Consider the following 15,050-nt stretch of genomic DNA (forward strand, 5'->3'; position numbering starts at 1 on the left):
TGATAGTATGATGATTTAATGTGTATGCCTGCCAGCTACATACAGGTGACAGGCTGGTTTAGACACAGTGATGCTGACTCCTCTATGCCGGGGACAGTTGACAGTGAAGACAATATTTCATACAAACGACATTGTGAGAACCAAATATTTTCTCTTCTTTATCATTTCTTGTATTTGAAACTTTTTTTTTCCATGGTGGTGTGTTTAAGAAATGTTTTTTATATTTTAATATATTTTAAATGAAGGGACTTTAGCTTGCAGTCATCAAAACATATTTGGGTGAAAGCATCCTCTAATCAGTAAAATATTTAAAATAAAACAACGAAAAAGTGTTATCAAAAGACATCACAGTATACTTTGTGTGTCCCTCCTCGAGTAGGATTTTGTAGTCCATGTTGGCTCACTATTAAGGGTTCAGGGTCTTCATATGCTGTACAGTCAAGTCCCCCCAGGCCCAATCAGAAGTACCTTACAACAGACAGACTGTCAACTGGGATCAATCAGGTATAGACCCGTATCTCCCCCAGGAGGAAATCCCCTGTTCTTCCCGACAAATGTGTCTCTCATCTGATCTTCTCTGATCTGTTTTTGAAAGTATTTACAGCCTGTGTACATAACTGTTTTTTTTTCTTCATTGTTTACATTTTGAGATTTGTATGTATGTTTTTAGGCACTGATTCACTATGCTGGGAGCAGGAACTCTATGGAGCATGGTCTGCCTCTTCTGGAGGTCTACTGCCTGTCCATAAACTGCTTTGCTGCAGCCCGATCCCACCTCACTGCAGAGTCTGACAAAGTGGCCCTTGTTTTGAAGAGACTAGCTTTGTGAGTACTGATCAATTGCCAGTGAAAATAAACATAATGAGAAATATAGATTTGATGAATTCTCACCACCCATGAACACAAGAAAGCCAGTCTGTAGAAGAATAAAAAGCCGTTTGAATTTTTCTTTGGTCCACACACTTTGTTTGAGTTTGTAATCAAGCAACTATGCCTTGCCTTCACACTTAGCAGTTTGTGCTGTGTTGCACTTTCATGGTCACCGTATGGATTTGAGGTGAAAAGGTCAGCTTCTTTAGTTACTTATTAAGTCTATAACAGACAGGCAGTACAAGCCCACAATTTCTAGTTTGCGTAATGTAGTCGTAATTCAGGCATTTGCACATCAGTATGCACCCTTCATATACCTGACTGGGCAAAGGCACAACTAGCTTGGATCAGATATCTATGCACAAAGTTGATGATGCTTCAGTTACATGTGATAAATACCAGTGTTGTGTAAAGTGCATTCAACAAGTGAGCAACACTCTGGTCTCCATTAATTGCAATTTTTGTAAAATGCACATTATAGGCTCAATTGTAAACACGTTTCCCAGTTATAAAAAAAATTGCAATTTATTTGGAAATTACAAAGCAATTAAAATATGACATATCAGAGTTTTTTTTTAAGGCCATGTGCATAAAAAACCTGCACCACTTAAAATGGCTTCATCATTGTGCATATATTCCCCTGCTACATGGCAGGGACAGACTGAATAAAGTAGAATCCACATGGCTTCACATCTTGTATCCAGAGATAATATAACTTCAATGAACACAAACAGAGCTCAGATCAGAGTCTTTTTCATTTTTTTATGTCTTCCAAAATATCCACCAAATTTAGTTTCTGAATAAATTTGAGGCAAAAATATAACATCCACTTGCAAATCAGACTCCTTTTTAAAAAAAAAAGCCTGCACATAGTACACCGGCGGTCAAAGTGAATATCGATAGGCAATAAACATGTATTTATGTCAATGTTAGCTAGTTAAATCTATTTCTAGTTAAAGTAGTCGTTGTGTCTACTTGACACTGCAGCAGCGACTATAATTTTGCAGCGGTGGGCCACCGCTACAAAATGTATATAGCAGAGACACTGCATGGGGTTGAAATGGTTGTACACAAAGTTTGATAGGTTCAACAGACAGCGAGTGACATTGTCCTCTAAATCCCTACCTGTAGTTTGTTGGTTTGTTTGACAAGTACCTGATCTCGCTGAATATCTTTTCAGTTGCTGTTTTCCAGACTTGAATTTGATATCAGAAACGTAAATTGCAAAAATGTAGTTTTGTGAGGACATATCCATAAACATGTCACATTGCATTTCACAATAAATTCAATAGTCAAGACTGCTTTTAGGCATTTGCTTGTTAAAATAGAAAATCTTAAGTAAAAATAGTGTCTGTTTCACATCTTTTGCATGTACTTTGTTACATGGTTGAGATGTGAAATATATGTAAATGACACAACTATGACTGCGTAGTGACCCAAAAGGTAAAACTCTTATACAAACACGTGTATAATAACCTCATTCAAGCGTGCTATTTTCTGTCAACACACTGGTCATATATGACACGGATGTGTTAGAGGTCATAGAACAAATTGCTTTTGTTTCCTTTCAAAGCCATCATGCTTTTAACATTTTTATCAACAGTAACAACTCAACAAACTCTGCTATGGATGAACCCACGTGAAGGACACAAGCACTGACTACCAGTGATTGGTTGTTACTTTGGATTAGATGTGATTCTTGTTGTACTTTCAGGTGCATTAAAAGGTTCAAATGCTGCAAATGACAGCTTGTCTTAAGAAATTTACTGAACATACTGACTTGACTTAAATTAGGTCAAGTAGAGATTCAAAATGTCTCTTCCAGTTAATTGCTGAGCTCTCTCACTACGGCTCCACGCACCATCTGCAAATGTTCCTACACAAGTGTTGGGGGTTGTTTCACTGTTTTCAGCTTAATAGAAAGTCTTACGTGTGGGATCTATTAATAGTTAGATTGTAATAGTTAAATTTAACTACTGACAGATGTGGTGCAGCTTATCTAAAAAGAATTTCACCACTGTTCATTCTATTTTCAAGCAAGCATTTTGACATGTTTTAATGTATCAAGATGTAAAACTGACTCTTCTAAAAGATTAATGCAGAGCTGCAGAAAGCTTTCTCGTACGATCAGAACAATCACTGACATCATTGATTGAAGTTTAAGTAATATCATAGTCTGTTCAAAATTTATATGTGTAGTTTGGATGAAATGGTTTATACTTGCAATGCCTCCCCTTAAGAGTTTTTTTTAAATTTAGTTTTTAGTCAAAAATAGAGCTGTCCAGTATTATGATAATTTACTGAACCAAGCGTTCTCTCTGTTTTTATTTATTGCAGGAGCTGTTTTGAACTGTTACTGTCAGTGCCTGAAAATGAAATCCCATATGAAGCCTGGGTTCAATTCCACCACTCCGTTCAGGTAAGAGGTTCTTGTTTCAAAAGGGTCATGACTTAAGTCAACAATTACTTCAACAAAAATGCCATGTGTGTGTGTGTGTGTGTGTGTGTGTGTGTGAGAGTTTGAGTTTGAGTTTGAGAGAGAGCAAGAATTTAGGGACTTGATTATTTGTTCTTCGTTGGGTATTCAGTGTTTCCCACAGGTTGAGAATTTGCTTGTGGTGGTAGGTGGCATGGCGGGTGACCAGTGTGCATGCAGAGACTCGTGCAGTTTAGAGGGGGAGAGTGTAACCCAGGTTATTTTCTGTAGCTACAATTTACAGATGTCCCCTGAACGCCTCACATGGAAGCCCTAGGTAGAGGCCAGCTATGCGGCTGCACACTGAGAAGTTTCTAGTCCCCACTCAGTTACTGCAGCGTACGCAACTCAAACAGGTGTGTGGCCAAAAATTAGTTTGAAAAGAGTGAAATAAGACGTTTTAATGTAAGATTTACATTTAAGTTGAAATCGAGTTATGTTATCTACCTGGGCGGTTCTTAATCTACCTCGGTGGGGCCCCCAAGTAGAGCGTATGTATGGGAAAAGCCGGTGTTTTCAAAGGCCCTCTTATAGGAGGTTAGTGAGGCCTGAGAAAAATGCCCAAAGCTGGTGTAGATGGCAGTGTTTTGTTTCTGTTTGCCCCTTGTTGAGTCGAAATCACCGGTGTTTATAATCTCGGACTAATGTCAGTTGTGTATCTATAAATGAAGGGTGATTGAAATAGTCTTTATGTCACAGGATTAAAGAATCTAACACTACAAATGTAGTCTTTAAAAATTATATAAATTCAACAGTTCTGTTTCTAGACAATGAACATCACAGCTATAGACTGCAAGTCTTGTGCCAGATTTGCAGTGAAGGTTTTGCAGGGCACCCTGTAACATCAGCTCAATATGTCCAAGCTGAGCACAACTGTGATACAGTATGAGGAGTCATGGGAACTCATCACCACGCTGCAGCTGCAGTTAGACATACAGTCTTATATAGGTTTAAGAAAAAGTGCTGTCGTTTTATTTACTGGGTTAGCCAAGTTTTTGTAACACATAAAGCAGATTGTGTTGTATTTGCCTGGATGTTATTCAAGAATTACATTGTTTCATGTTTTTCCAATAAGAAATAGTTAAATGTTTGTTAGAGGGAGTTAGACTAATGTTTTTCTTTGTGTAGGGTACATAAATTGTTACATTGGGCCAACAAATATAAGTGGCAGCGTTTTTTCTGCTTTAATTAATCATTTTGAAGTAAATATTGATTGCACAATGTGTAATGGCTATAGAATAATGGTGCCATCTGCGTTTAGATTGGTTCGCTATAAGCTTTGCTTTCACTATGCAATTTTTTCTGCCACCTGGAACCAAATCTCCTGGGAAAATGAAGGCTCGATCCACAGCACAAAGAGAGTGCGTCTGCCACTGCACAACCAGAACAGGGGAGGATAGCACTTTTGTACTCCCTGGTAGCTATCGGTAGCTTTCCCCAGTTAGCAGAAATGGTGGATGGTGGAACAACCAGAGTAATTGTGGAAACTGTCCACTAAAAGAAAAAGAGCCCCGTTGTTTGAGGAAGCAAGGAAGGCAAAGAGGGAGAGTGATAGAAACCAAGGTAAAACGTAACGTAAAACCTCAGACGGTCATTCGCTCGTCATTCACTTCGTGTCCTGTGTCCTTTGTTGTTGGTAGCTTCAAGGCTCTGAGGAAAATGCAAAGCGATGCGGTCTATGCAACAGCGGCTCCAACAGTTATAACACTTGTAAACGCTAGGGGAGGAAAAGTGGAATAGTTGTCAGTTTCCACCTTAAAGCCAGTAATGTATTGATTTGAAGTAATGGCCTTTTGAGTTGTTTGTTTGTAATATTCATTATCACATGACAGTAGTGGAGAGCACCACTTCTTCCTCTGTGTCGGGAAAAAAATGCCACAACTTATATTCCTTTTTTGGGTTTTTTTTTGTTTGTTTGTTTGTTTGTTTTTTTAAATCTAATTTTCAAGAGGGTGCTGAACAAATAGCTATTTTTATTGTATTTAAATTTTAAATTTTTTGTGTGTTTACTGCAGATTGCCCATGATACCTTGCTGCAGTATGGAAGCACAGACCTTCAAGCTTTACTCCAGATCACAGGAGAGGGAGGAGCATGGAGCAACCCAGTCCTTACCTCCCTCCTCACCGGCCAGGTCACCAACCCAGAAGAAGGTTGGGAGTTCGGTCAACTTATTTAGGTTATGTTATTTAAGGATGGTAGCACCAGGCTTTAATATCAGTGCCTATTGTCACATTGGCATTGTCCTGATAGTTTGCTAACCAGACTTTGTTTGAATTCTGTCTCTAGTTGATGCATACATCAGCTTGGAGGGCGAGGGCTTCATGGAGATGCGGGTGAAACATCTGGAGAAGATGGGTGAAGTTGCCAAGGCAGTGGTGCTGGCTAAAGCTTGCACTGAATGCAGCTTCATCTCCAACCAAGCTACTTTTCGTCAAACATACGTCTCCCTGCTTTGTCACCTGCTGCCTAATGAAGAAGCCATCATGGAGGTATTATGGCACGTTCACTAGATGTTCAGTTGTTTGCCTGATGCTGTTTTGAGACAGTGATACATTTGTGCCCCTTTTGTCAGTTTTGACAACGATGAGGAAATATTACATAAGTGTGTTGGGTCTCACATGTACTTGCGCTGACACTCTTTAGAAGTATACAAGTGACAAACCAACCTGAAAGATTTTCAAAAAGTAAGATACAGAGTGTTAAATTCTGTGCGACAGTCAGGGATTGTATTTCAAAAATGGGAGAATATGCACTTAACAATATCCTGTCTCTGTGGTAGGAGACAGGTGGTACTGACAAGATACTGAGTCCGGATAAAACAGCCTCTATTCTCAGCAGCACAGACACAGCATTTCTCTCTGTCCAGGCAGTATACAATGGATATTAGGTGATAAATAAAAATGGGTGAAGCCGTCCTCATAATACATTAAATGACAATATAATTTTAAAAAAAAAGGTTATTAGTAATAAAGTTTGTCTTTAACGTCTCCAAAAATAGAGCCAAAAACTGAATATGATTTAAATGCAGTACACAAGACTCCAGGAGTACATCATGCATCATTACAGAAAGAAGAAAAGTTAAACCCCTGGAGATCAGCAAAGACAAGATTTTTAGGGGTGGTCAAGTTACACTTTTTAAAGAGTTACATATTCTATCTAAAATGTTTAATTTGTGTTTATAGATGTGAATTAATTTTAAAACTTGTTCACTTCAGTGTTTTTGTTCTTTTTTTGATGTACTTAGTTGACCTCGTTGAGCATAATACACACATCCAGAATGGTCCTCTTATCTTCCCAAGCCCCATCTAGAAAAACTTGTACAGTACTTTATAAAGAATCCTGATTTTATCTGCGCTCTATTTTAGCACACACTCCCGGCAGTGATGTGTGATTTGATGAAAAATTCTAGACATGTAAACATTTTTGTTTTCCATTAAGTTATTTACTCCTGGTGTTTTTGGCCTTTATTCTGACAGTAATAGTGGAGATAGACAGGAAAGGAAGGGGAGACTGACAGGTTCATATTTTGCCAGAGGAGAGAATTATGACTCCACATTTGATTTGCCATATCTAAATTTGAAAATGGCTTTAGATATCTTGTCTGTTAACTTATTTTTAAGTATTCAACTTTTACTCTCCATACAGATATCCAGACTTGACTCTAAGGATGTGCTGGAGATCACATGCAATTTGGAGACGGAGGGGGAGGAGAATACAGCCTTCATCTTGTGCACAACTTTCTTGACTCAGCAGCTTCAGCAGCAGAGTCTTTACTGCTCCTGGTGAGTAGTCCTTGTTAAGGGTCAAGGGATTGGGTGGACTGCATGTATGACTGCAGTCACATGTAAATTATTGATGTTTTGAAATTGTTAGCAGCAATTAGACTGGATGTCCAGAGCATAGATTTATGATTTAATAATTTGTTTTATCTTGATTTCCTTGTTATTCTAGCTGTCACCAGAGTCAAGTCTGTTTTTGTTTTTGAGAATGAGAATTACAACATTACATAAATTTATTTGTCTTTTTTTTCTCCAAAGGGAGTTGACTCTGTTATGGAGTAAACTTCAGAGGAGGATCGACCCCTCGTTGCTGTCTCTCCTGGAACGATGCCTTCAACTAGGTGCCATTGCCAAAACGGTCCACCATTTGCTTTACCTGGTCCGTGTGATTCAGACAGAGGTGAGTGTGAACAGCCGTACTGTCCACTTTTGATTCTGGATTTAAATCGGTTCATTGGTTATAGTTCGGTAATTCCAGGTATTAAGGTGCCACAGGAACTAAACTCAGGAAATAAAAGCCTGTTTAGCTTGTGTGTCCTTGTTTCCCTTGCCTCTGAAGAACTGAAGATTAGGAAAATTAGTCTGACAACAGATTTAAAAACTATGCAGTTGTATGACACACTATTTCAGGGCAGGGACTATGACAGAGGAACTAAACTAATTTAGGCCCTGGTTATCTATAAGGTGCACCTTCAGGGTGGGTCGGGTCGAAAGTCTTCAACTGCAGAATCCCCACAAGTGTTTGGTATTAATTACCTAGAATGTGGTAGCTCGCCACAGTCTAATTTGTCATGCCACCGTTTCATAATGAACCAAATATATTGAATATATTATTAACCAAACTAACAAAAGTTTTCTAACGTAGTAGGTGTTTCCCACATTTGTGACAGCCCACCACAGTATCAGCATTGCCCATCACATAATTGATTTTCAATTTTCTTTACTACTTCAAATGGGTAAAGTCTAATTTCATTGTAGAGCTGTGCGCAGTGCATTGATTCGCTCATCCCCCCTTACCTCCATCTCTCTCTCTCCCAGTCTCTCACACACACACACACACACACACACACACACACACACACACACACACACACACACAAACTCATTGTCAATGGACCCATCTGTGAATAGCCCCTCCTCTCCGTGCCTGTCTGAATCAAAACATGATCATGCGCGAGATGAAGGATTGTTGTTGGCCTTTCCCAGCAGAGAAGATGGCTAGCATAACTGCTAGTCAATATCGACTGCTTGTGCAAGTGGATAACCTTAATGTTAATTCTTTCACCCTGATGCTGAATGTTTGCTCCCTCAGTACAGATGAATACTGAAAAATATTTTTCAAAGACTCAAAAGGGCTCGTCCTGAGGAGTCGCAAAGACGGTCTGGACCAGAGGTATTGGCAAAACGGAGTACCTGGGGAAGCTGAACAGTCTGACCGGTGTGATTACCTATCCAATTAATTTGTTTTGAATATTTCCAAGCTTCAGCCAGTGCTGCTGTGGCAGCTGAAGCAGCAGGAGAGGGTTAGGAAGGGATAGCTTTAGCTAATGAAGAGAGATGTAGGAGAGGTAGAGGAGGACAGCTACCAACATGCTGCTCTTGGAGAGCCAGCTAGGGCAGAAGCAAAAGGTGAGATTGACAACAAACACGGATAGAGTCCCCCCCCCCCCCCGGGGTACAAAAATACAATTTAATCCTATGGGAAACACTGCCTGTTTTCCCACAGTGTCCCTGTGTCGCAGGGATATAGCTTGGCACTACAATACAGAGCCACCCTGACCACACTGAGCTGTGATGCTGGATTTGGTCATAGGTTCAAGAGACTTACACTGTACATTTCAACCCATAGAGGCCAGTGCAGCTATGTTTTGTTTTTGTTTTTTTCCTTTTCCTTTCATAATTAAGTACTGAGTTACTCTTTAATGGAGTAAATTCACTTCTCTGGAACCCAAGCTAAGACAGAAGTATCATCCATGTTTTTACTACATTGATTTGCATTTTTAATTGCAACAACATTTCACCTATAGAGTTTCAGAGTGTGACTGTAAAATGCTTTGTGTTCAAACCACCTCTGGAGACACTTCATGGCTAGATGTCGAAAAGGTGTAAATTCATCCATCTCTTCAAGATGCATACGTAATCTTTACTCTTGCCGACTATAACTACGTCAGTAAGCTGTCGGTGGAAATATCTTCTACAGGGTCCGTCTTGTCTGTATCCAGTGATAACAGCAGCAAAAGTTACACTAAAATTACACTAAAATTGTTCTCTCTCGTCATACAACAAAAAAAAAGCTCCAGTAATTTCTATACATAGGATCAAATACAAGGCACGCCGAGCTGCTGCTGCTAAACACGATTCATTCATGTGTTTGTGTTACGACAGTTCATAGCTAACATTAACTAAACTTTTATTGTTGTAACTAAACTGCTGAAGTTGTTATTTTTGTGGCATTTTTGGTAGTTACTGGACAGCTTCAAGTACATTATCGCTGCCTCCTGAACTGCAGGAGGGCCAGCCCTTATTTGAATTTAGCCTGGGAAAACAAAAATGGATTTTAATCTGATTTGTGATTTGGCCAACAGAGAGACACACATGTGGCCAAGTGTAAATGAAAGCATCTTAAATCTCATCTGGGTTTTATCCGGCCACTGCATATTGAAATGACAAGTGTAAATAGGGTCTTATCACCATTAAATTTGTGATTTTCGGGGTCCTGTTCAATGGTAATGATATATCACTCTCTTTTCAGGCAGAGGATCTGGGGGTACCTGCTTCAGTAGAACTTTGTGTCAAAGCCCTTCAACTTCCAAAGCAGGAAGACTCAGAAACAAGGATATCTGTCTGTAAAACAGTGTCCTGTCTTCTTCCAGACGACCTTGAAGTGTTGCGTGCCTGCCAACTAACAGAGTTCCTACTTGGCCCCTGTCAAGAGGTCTTCAGCTGTCTTGAGGAGCTCTATTTACGCCCAGACCAAAAGTATGACCAGGAAAACGAGGTTATTCCCAACTCACTACGCTGCGAGTTGCTACTAGCCCTGAAAGCATACTGGCCTTTTGACCCCGAATTCTGGGACTGGAAAACTCTAAAGTATCACTGCATCTCTCTTCTTGGGTTGATGCCAGAGTCCGAAGGGGAAGAGGACGAGGTGGTAGACAAACAAGAGAAGGTTAAACAACATGAGCCACAGGGAGTCACAGTGAAAGTAGACTCTGAGCATCAAAAGAGGATAAATGGAAGTCTTGATGGTCATGAGCAGCAGGATAAAAAGCAGTCTTCTATCTTACCAGAAATCCAAGGGGATTCAGAGGCAAAGAAACACAAGTTCTGCTGTCAGATTTGTAAGAGGTCAGTAACTGACACCCAAATTATTCACCACTCTAAAAGACATGCAGAGGACAACAGCAATCCATGCCCTGTGTGCCTGGAAAGGTTTAAGAGCAGAAAGGAACTTGTCCCTCACATGAAACAACACATTCAGAGTGAAACACATCTTTACAAAAACCATGTAAAGAAAGAGGACGTGCAGAAACAGATAGATGAGGATGATGAGGTTGAGCCAGGCGAGATCACCATTGACCCTTCTTTAATGCTGTATTACAAATCCACACATGATCCAGACGTGCTTCACCACATCGTGCAGCAAGCCAAAACTGTGAAAGAGAAGAGTTTGGACGATGATGAGCATATAACATTCGATTACATTGACCAGCACTTCAAACTGCAGAACCGAGATGAGTATCCATGTCCAGGAACTGGGTGTACTCGGATTTTTAAACATTCCAAGTACTTATATGTCCACTTAAAGTCAGAGCACAAAGGGGATGAGAATGTGAAACATTTTCACCAGATGAGAGACAAGCGGGAGAAGTGTGTTTTTTGTAGACGGCACTTTGTCTCAGCTTACCATCACCGCAAACATCGAAGGGTTCACTATGGTGATCGGCCTTACATGTGTGTGGTTATAGGTTGTGGCGCTCAGTTTCGCACTTCCAACGAACTTGTCACACACAAACAGACCCATGGCTATCAGCTCAACTACCAGTGTGAGCTCAAAGGCTGTTATGTCACTTGCTCTGACTTGGGACAAATCTATCACCATGAAGCACAGCATTTCAGAGATGCGGCATTTACCTGCTCTAGCGCTGAATGTAGAAAATACTATTTATCCAAAAAGGAATTTATAAAGCATTTATCCACACACAACATCACCTTCTCTGAAGACGACTTTGAGGCTCAGAGGAAGGCAAAGCGGAAACTTCTTAAGACTGTTCCTGAAGCGACGGCCCGCCTTAATAAGTCACTTGATTCAGAAGAGATTGTAAATGGAGATGTCCTAAACTCTTCCTCAGTGAGTTGTGCCTCCTCTTCGCAAGAATCTGACAGCCAAGAGCCCAAAGCAACAATGACCTTGGTGGCTGTGTGTTTTGATGGAAGCAAGTTCACCTGTGGTTTTGAGAAGTGTGGCATGACTTTTTCCAGAGCCAGAGATGTCCAGAGACATCTGAAATGTGCCCACCCAGAACATCTTAAACTGGAGAACAAAGAACACAAACATGACAAAGAGCGTGGCTCAATGTCCAAAGGGGTAAAGACTGAAACTGAGCCAGACAGTGAGGAAAAGGGGCGAAATGAGCTATCAGCTCCATTTCAACCTGTGGAGGCTGGCAAAGAAAGAAAAGCATCCACTCATCTCCAAAATAATGAATCAAATTCTTCAAGTCTTTTAACAAAAAATGATGCCCTGAAAGAGATTCTTATTGGGCTCAGTAAACTTGACCTGAATTCCTCATCCTCTCACAGTGTGCCAAGTGAGCCACCTCAGTCCAACTCAGAGTCTAATGCATCGCAAATTTCTCTTCATCAGGCAATAATGGCAAAGCCTCCTGTTGTATTGCTTCAGAAGAGACCTCCACATCTGCCCGAAGAAAAGTTAAAAGTCAAACTTGAACATGCATCAGCTACTGATGGAGAAGGCGCTGTTGAATCATTAGCCACTGCTAAGCCATATATCTGTGAGGTAAAAAGTTGTGGCTTCAGGACTGCTCAGAGTTACAGCTTACTGCGACACTATAACACCAAACATGGCCGAACTGTCGAACAGGCCAAAAGGTTGACTTCCCTGAAAACCACATCTTTTAAGCCTTACGTTTGCCAGCTCTGTTCCAAAAGTCACAGACAAAAACATGTCTTGAGGGCCCACTATATTCAGATACATAACCTGAGTGAGACTTTGGTGGACAAAATAAGTTGTGGATCTGTACGGTATGAGGGAAACAAAGAGCCTGCAAAGCAAACATCTCAGCCCTCAACGAACCAAGGTCCAAAAGTGAGGAAGAAAGAGACCCCTAAGTTGCAACGCCAACCTGAGAAAAAAAACTCAGCCACAATAAGCGAAAATGGACAAAACTTTGATAATCATTCTCCATCTGATGAGGAAGGGGAGGATGAAGCAGAGAGTAGAGTGGAAGACAATGAGCAGAAGGGAAAAAGTGAGGATAGGACCACACAACAGGTCAGAACTACAAGACGTTTGGTAGCCAAAAGTAATCTCTGCTATATACTGGATAAGTTCAGTAAGCCCTTTCATTGTGTAGCAAAAAACTGTGATGCAGCTTTTTCCACCCAGGGAGGCCTTGTGCGTCACTTACAGTTGGTACATCATTACAATCGCTCTCAGCTCTTGTTGGAAAAAGATTTTGATGTGCATCACAGTCCAGAAGTCAGAAAAGAGCCTGCCAAGAAAAGGTCTCTTCCACACTCAGATGAACCTCAGCCCCAATACAAATGTCACTTTGCCAATTGTAGCGCCTCCTACCACCTTAAAAGCAGCCTAGTGCGTCACACTCGAGACTGCCACTCTCAACCACCAGAGCTAATAAGGTGCAAGTATGAAGGCTGCACAAGAGTGTTCAGCCATGATGATGCACTTAAAAAACATACACTTTATAGTCACTGTGAGTACTACGATTCACTGGTGGTACGTCTACAGAGTACTCACAAGAAGTCGATTACTGGATGCCAAAAGAAGCTCATCGTCACACCACAGAGTCCTCAGAAAGAAGAATCTGGTTCACCCACCACACTTGAGAGATCGAGTCCCAACCCTGAAGTGACTGCCCAGTCAGAAGAAATTGGCGAGCCGTGTCTTGAGGAGAATAAAGAGTCAGGAGAAAAAAAGAAACAAAAAAGAAATTGTTACACTCGTTTTGTCTTCAGATCTCATGAAGAAGCACTACAGATGTGCCAAGACCGCTGTCTGCGTGTGGCATACCCATGTATGGTTCAGGACTGTGATTCTGTCGTCACATACATGCAGAGCTTGCACCGTCACTACCTGAAGGTTCACCGCATGCGACGAGAGGATCTTTTTAAGAATGAAGATAAACTTGTCTTTAATGCTGAGCAGCTGGAGGAACTAATTCAGAGGAAGTCGGCCAGGCCAACTGTGGCGGGAGCGTGTGCCCCTAATGGGGTTCGCAAAATGGAGTATCAGGCAGAGCCAGAAAACACAGGGGGGCAGCCTGCACCCATGAGCCTGCTCTCCATTAAGGCAGACACACAGGATGAGGATAATCACAATCCACTGGGATTTCCAGAGGAGGAAGAGGAAGAGCCGCCCCCGGTGGAGAGAAATGGCGTCCTTGTTGGTGCAGATGAGGTGCTGTATGGTGAACCAAGCACCGGTGGGCACACTGACGACTCAGCTGCAGCTACACAGATCAGTCAGAAACAGGAGGAGAGATTAAGCTTGGACAAAATCAAACCTCTGCTTCGTCCCGTCACTGTCGACCTCTCGCCACCATGCTCACTGCGCTTTACTACTGAAGAGGGCTTCCAAGATGCATCAAGCAACAAGGATGGTGGTAAAATATTTAACGGGTCAGCAGCATTGCCCACTCCTCCTGTTCGCCAGCCACTAAAACGGAAAAACGAACTGTCGGAACAGCCGTCAAATATGAAAGACCCTCAGCCTCGTAGCCCTTCTCCACGTCCTTTTGACATCGCCGCTTATAAGCCCATGGGCTTTGAGTCCTCATTCCTCAAGTTCATACAAGAAACCACCCCGAAAGACAAAAACACAGTGCCAGTGAAACGGCGAGACGCTTTCAGACGCAGTTGTTCTGTTAAGGAGAACAACCAGTTGGGGATCTCTCACACCCGCAGCAGACGCACTCATTCCCCACTGCTGAAGCCCCACGCTATGACTGGGGACTTCACATCAGTCCAAAACTTGAAGTCCATCCTGGACAAAGCTCTGGCTGGGTGTGGGGACCTGGCCATCAAACAGCTTCAGTACCTCAGACCTGTGGTGGTCCTGGGGAGACCTGTGTGTACCACCACCCTGCCTGACCTCTTCCCATCAGACACCAACAACAGCAAACTGCTTCTTGGAAGTTAATTTAACTGAGCATCTTTTTAACAAGGCTATTGCAAATTACTTTGTATTTTCACAAACAGTGTACCAGTATTTTTCTTTGTCCCAAAATGATAGTATTATGGGTTTTTTGTGTTGTTTGTTTTTTACGGTTGCCAAACTTAAGCATTGTAGAAATTAGCATAAGATAAAAAACAAGCTTAAACAGTGCACATCAGATCCAAGATGATTGTTTTGTAGACATGTTATGAAGGTATTCAGATAACACCTGTTACGTTAACTCATCATCACAAGTGTATATACTGTAGTTCGCTGAGATAAATGTACAGATTTTCAGATTGTTAGAAATGGTCAGTAGCTTATTGCAAGGCCTTTTCACCTGTGTGAACATGTGACTGAAAAACATTTCCTTGCTACAAAGTTCTTGAGGAATATGTTTCGTTATTTTTCACCTCAGTTTATATTAAATCAATGTTGGGATGCAGTGGACAGATGTTGGCAGACATGTATGTAACACTTTCTAATAAAATAAATGTGGAAATGAAA

General features: G+C 41.2%; 1 protein-coding gene across 1 annotated transcript in view; it reads left to right on the plus strand.

The window, feature by feature from the left end:
- The window catches only part of rlf (RLF zinc finger), a 21,410-nt gene extending 6,360 nt beyond the window's left edge, over positions 1-15,050 (plus strand). Inside the window, exons 3-9 of the mRNA XM_040137978.1 lie at positions 671-825; positions 3,208-3,289; positions 5,362-5,497; positions 5,634-5,836; positions 6,993-7,129; positions 7,385-7,526; positions 9,879-15,050. Of these exons, the coding sequence (XP_039993912.1) occupies positions 671-825; positions 3,208-3,289; positions 5,362-5,497; positions 5,634-5,836; positions 6,993-7,129; positions 7,385-7,526; positions 9,879-14,528 (5,505 nt within the window). The 3' untranslated portion in view covers positions 14,529-15,050. The remainder of the gene's footprint in view (positions 1-670; positions 826-3,207; positions 3,290-5,361; positions 5,498-5,633; positions 5,837-6,992; positions 7,130-7,384; positions 7,527-9,878) is intronic.

Source organism: Xiphias gladius, chromosome 10 (genome assembly GCF_016859285.1).
Source record: "Xiphias gladius isolate SHS-SW01 ecotype Sanya breed wild chromosome 10, ASM1685928v1, whole genome shotgun sequence".
NCBI classification, from domain to species: domain Eukaryota; kingdom Metazoa; phylum Chordata; class Actinopteri; order Istiophoriformes; family Xiphiidae; genus Xiphias; species Xiphias gladius.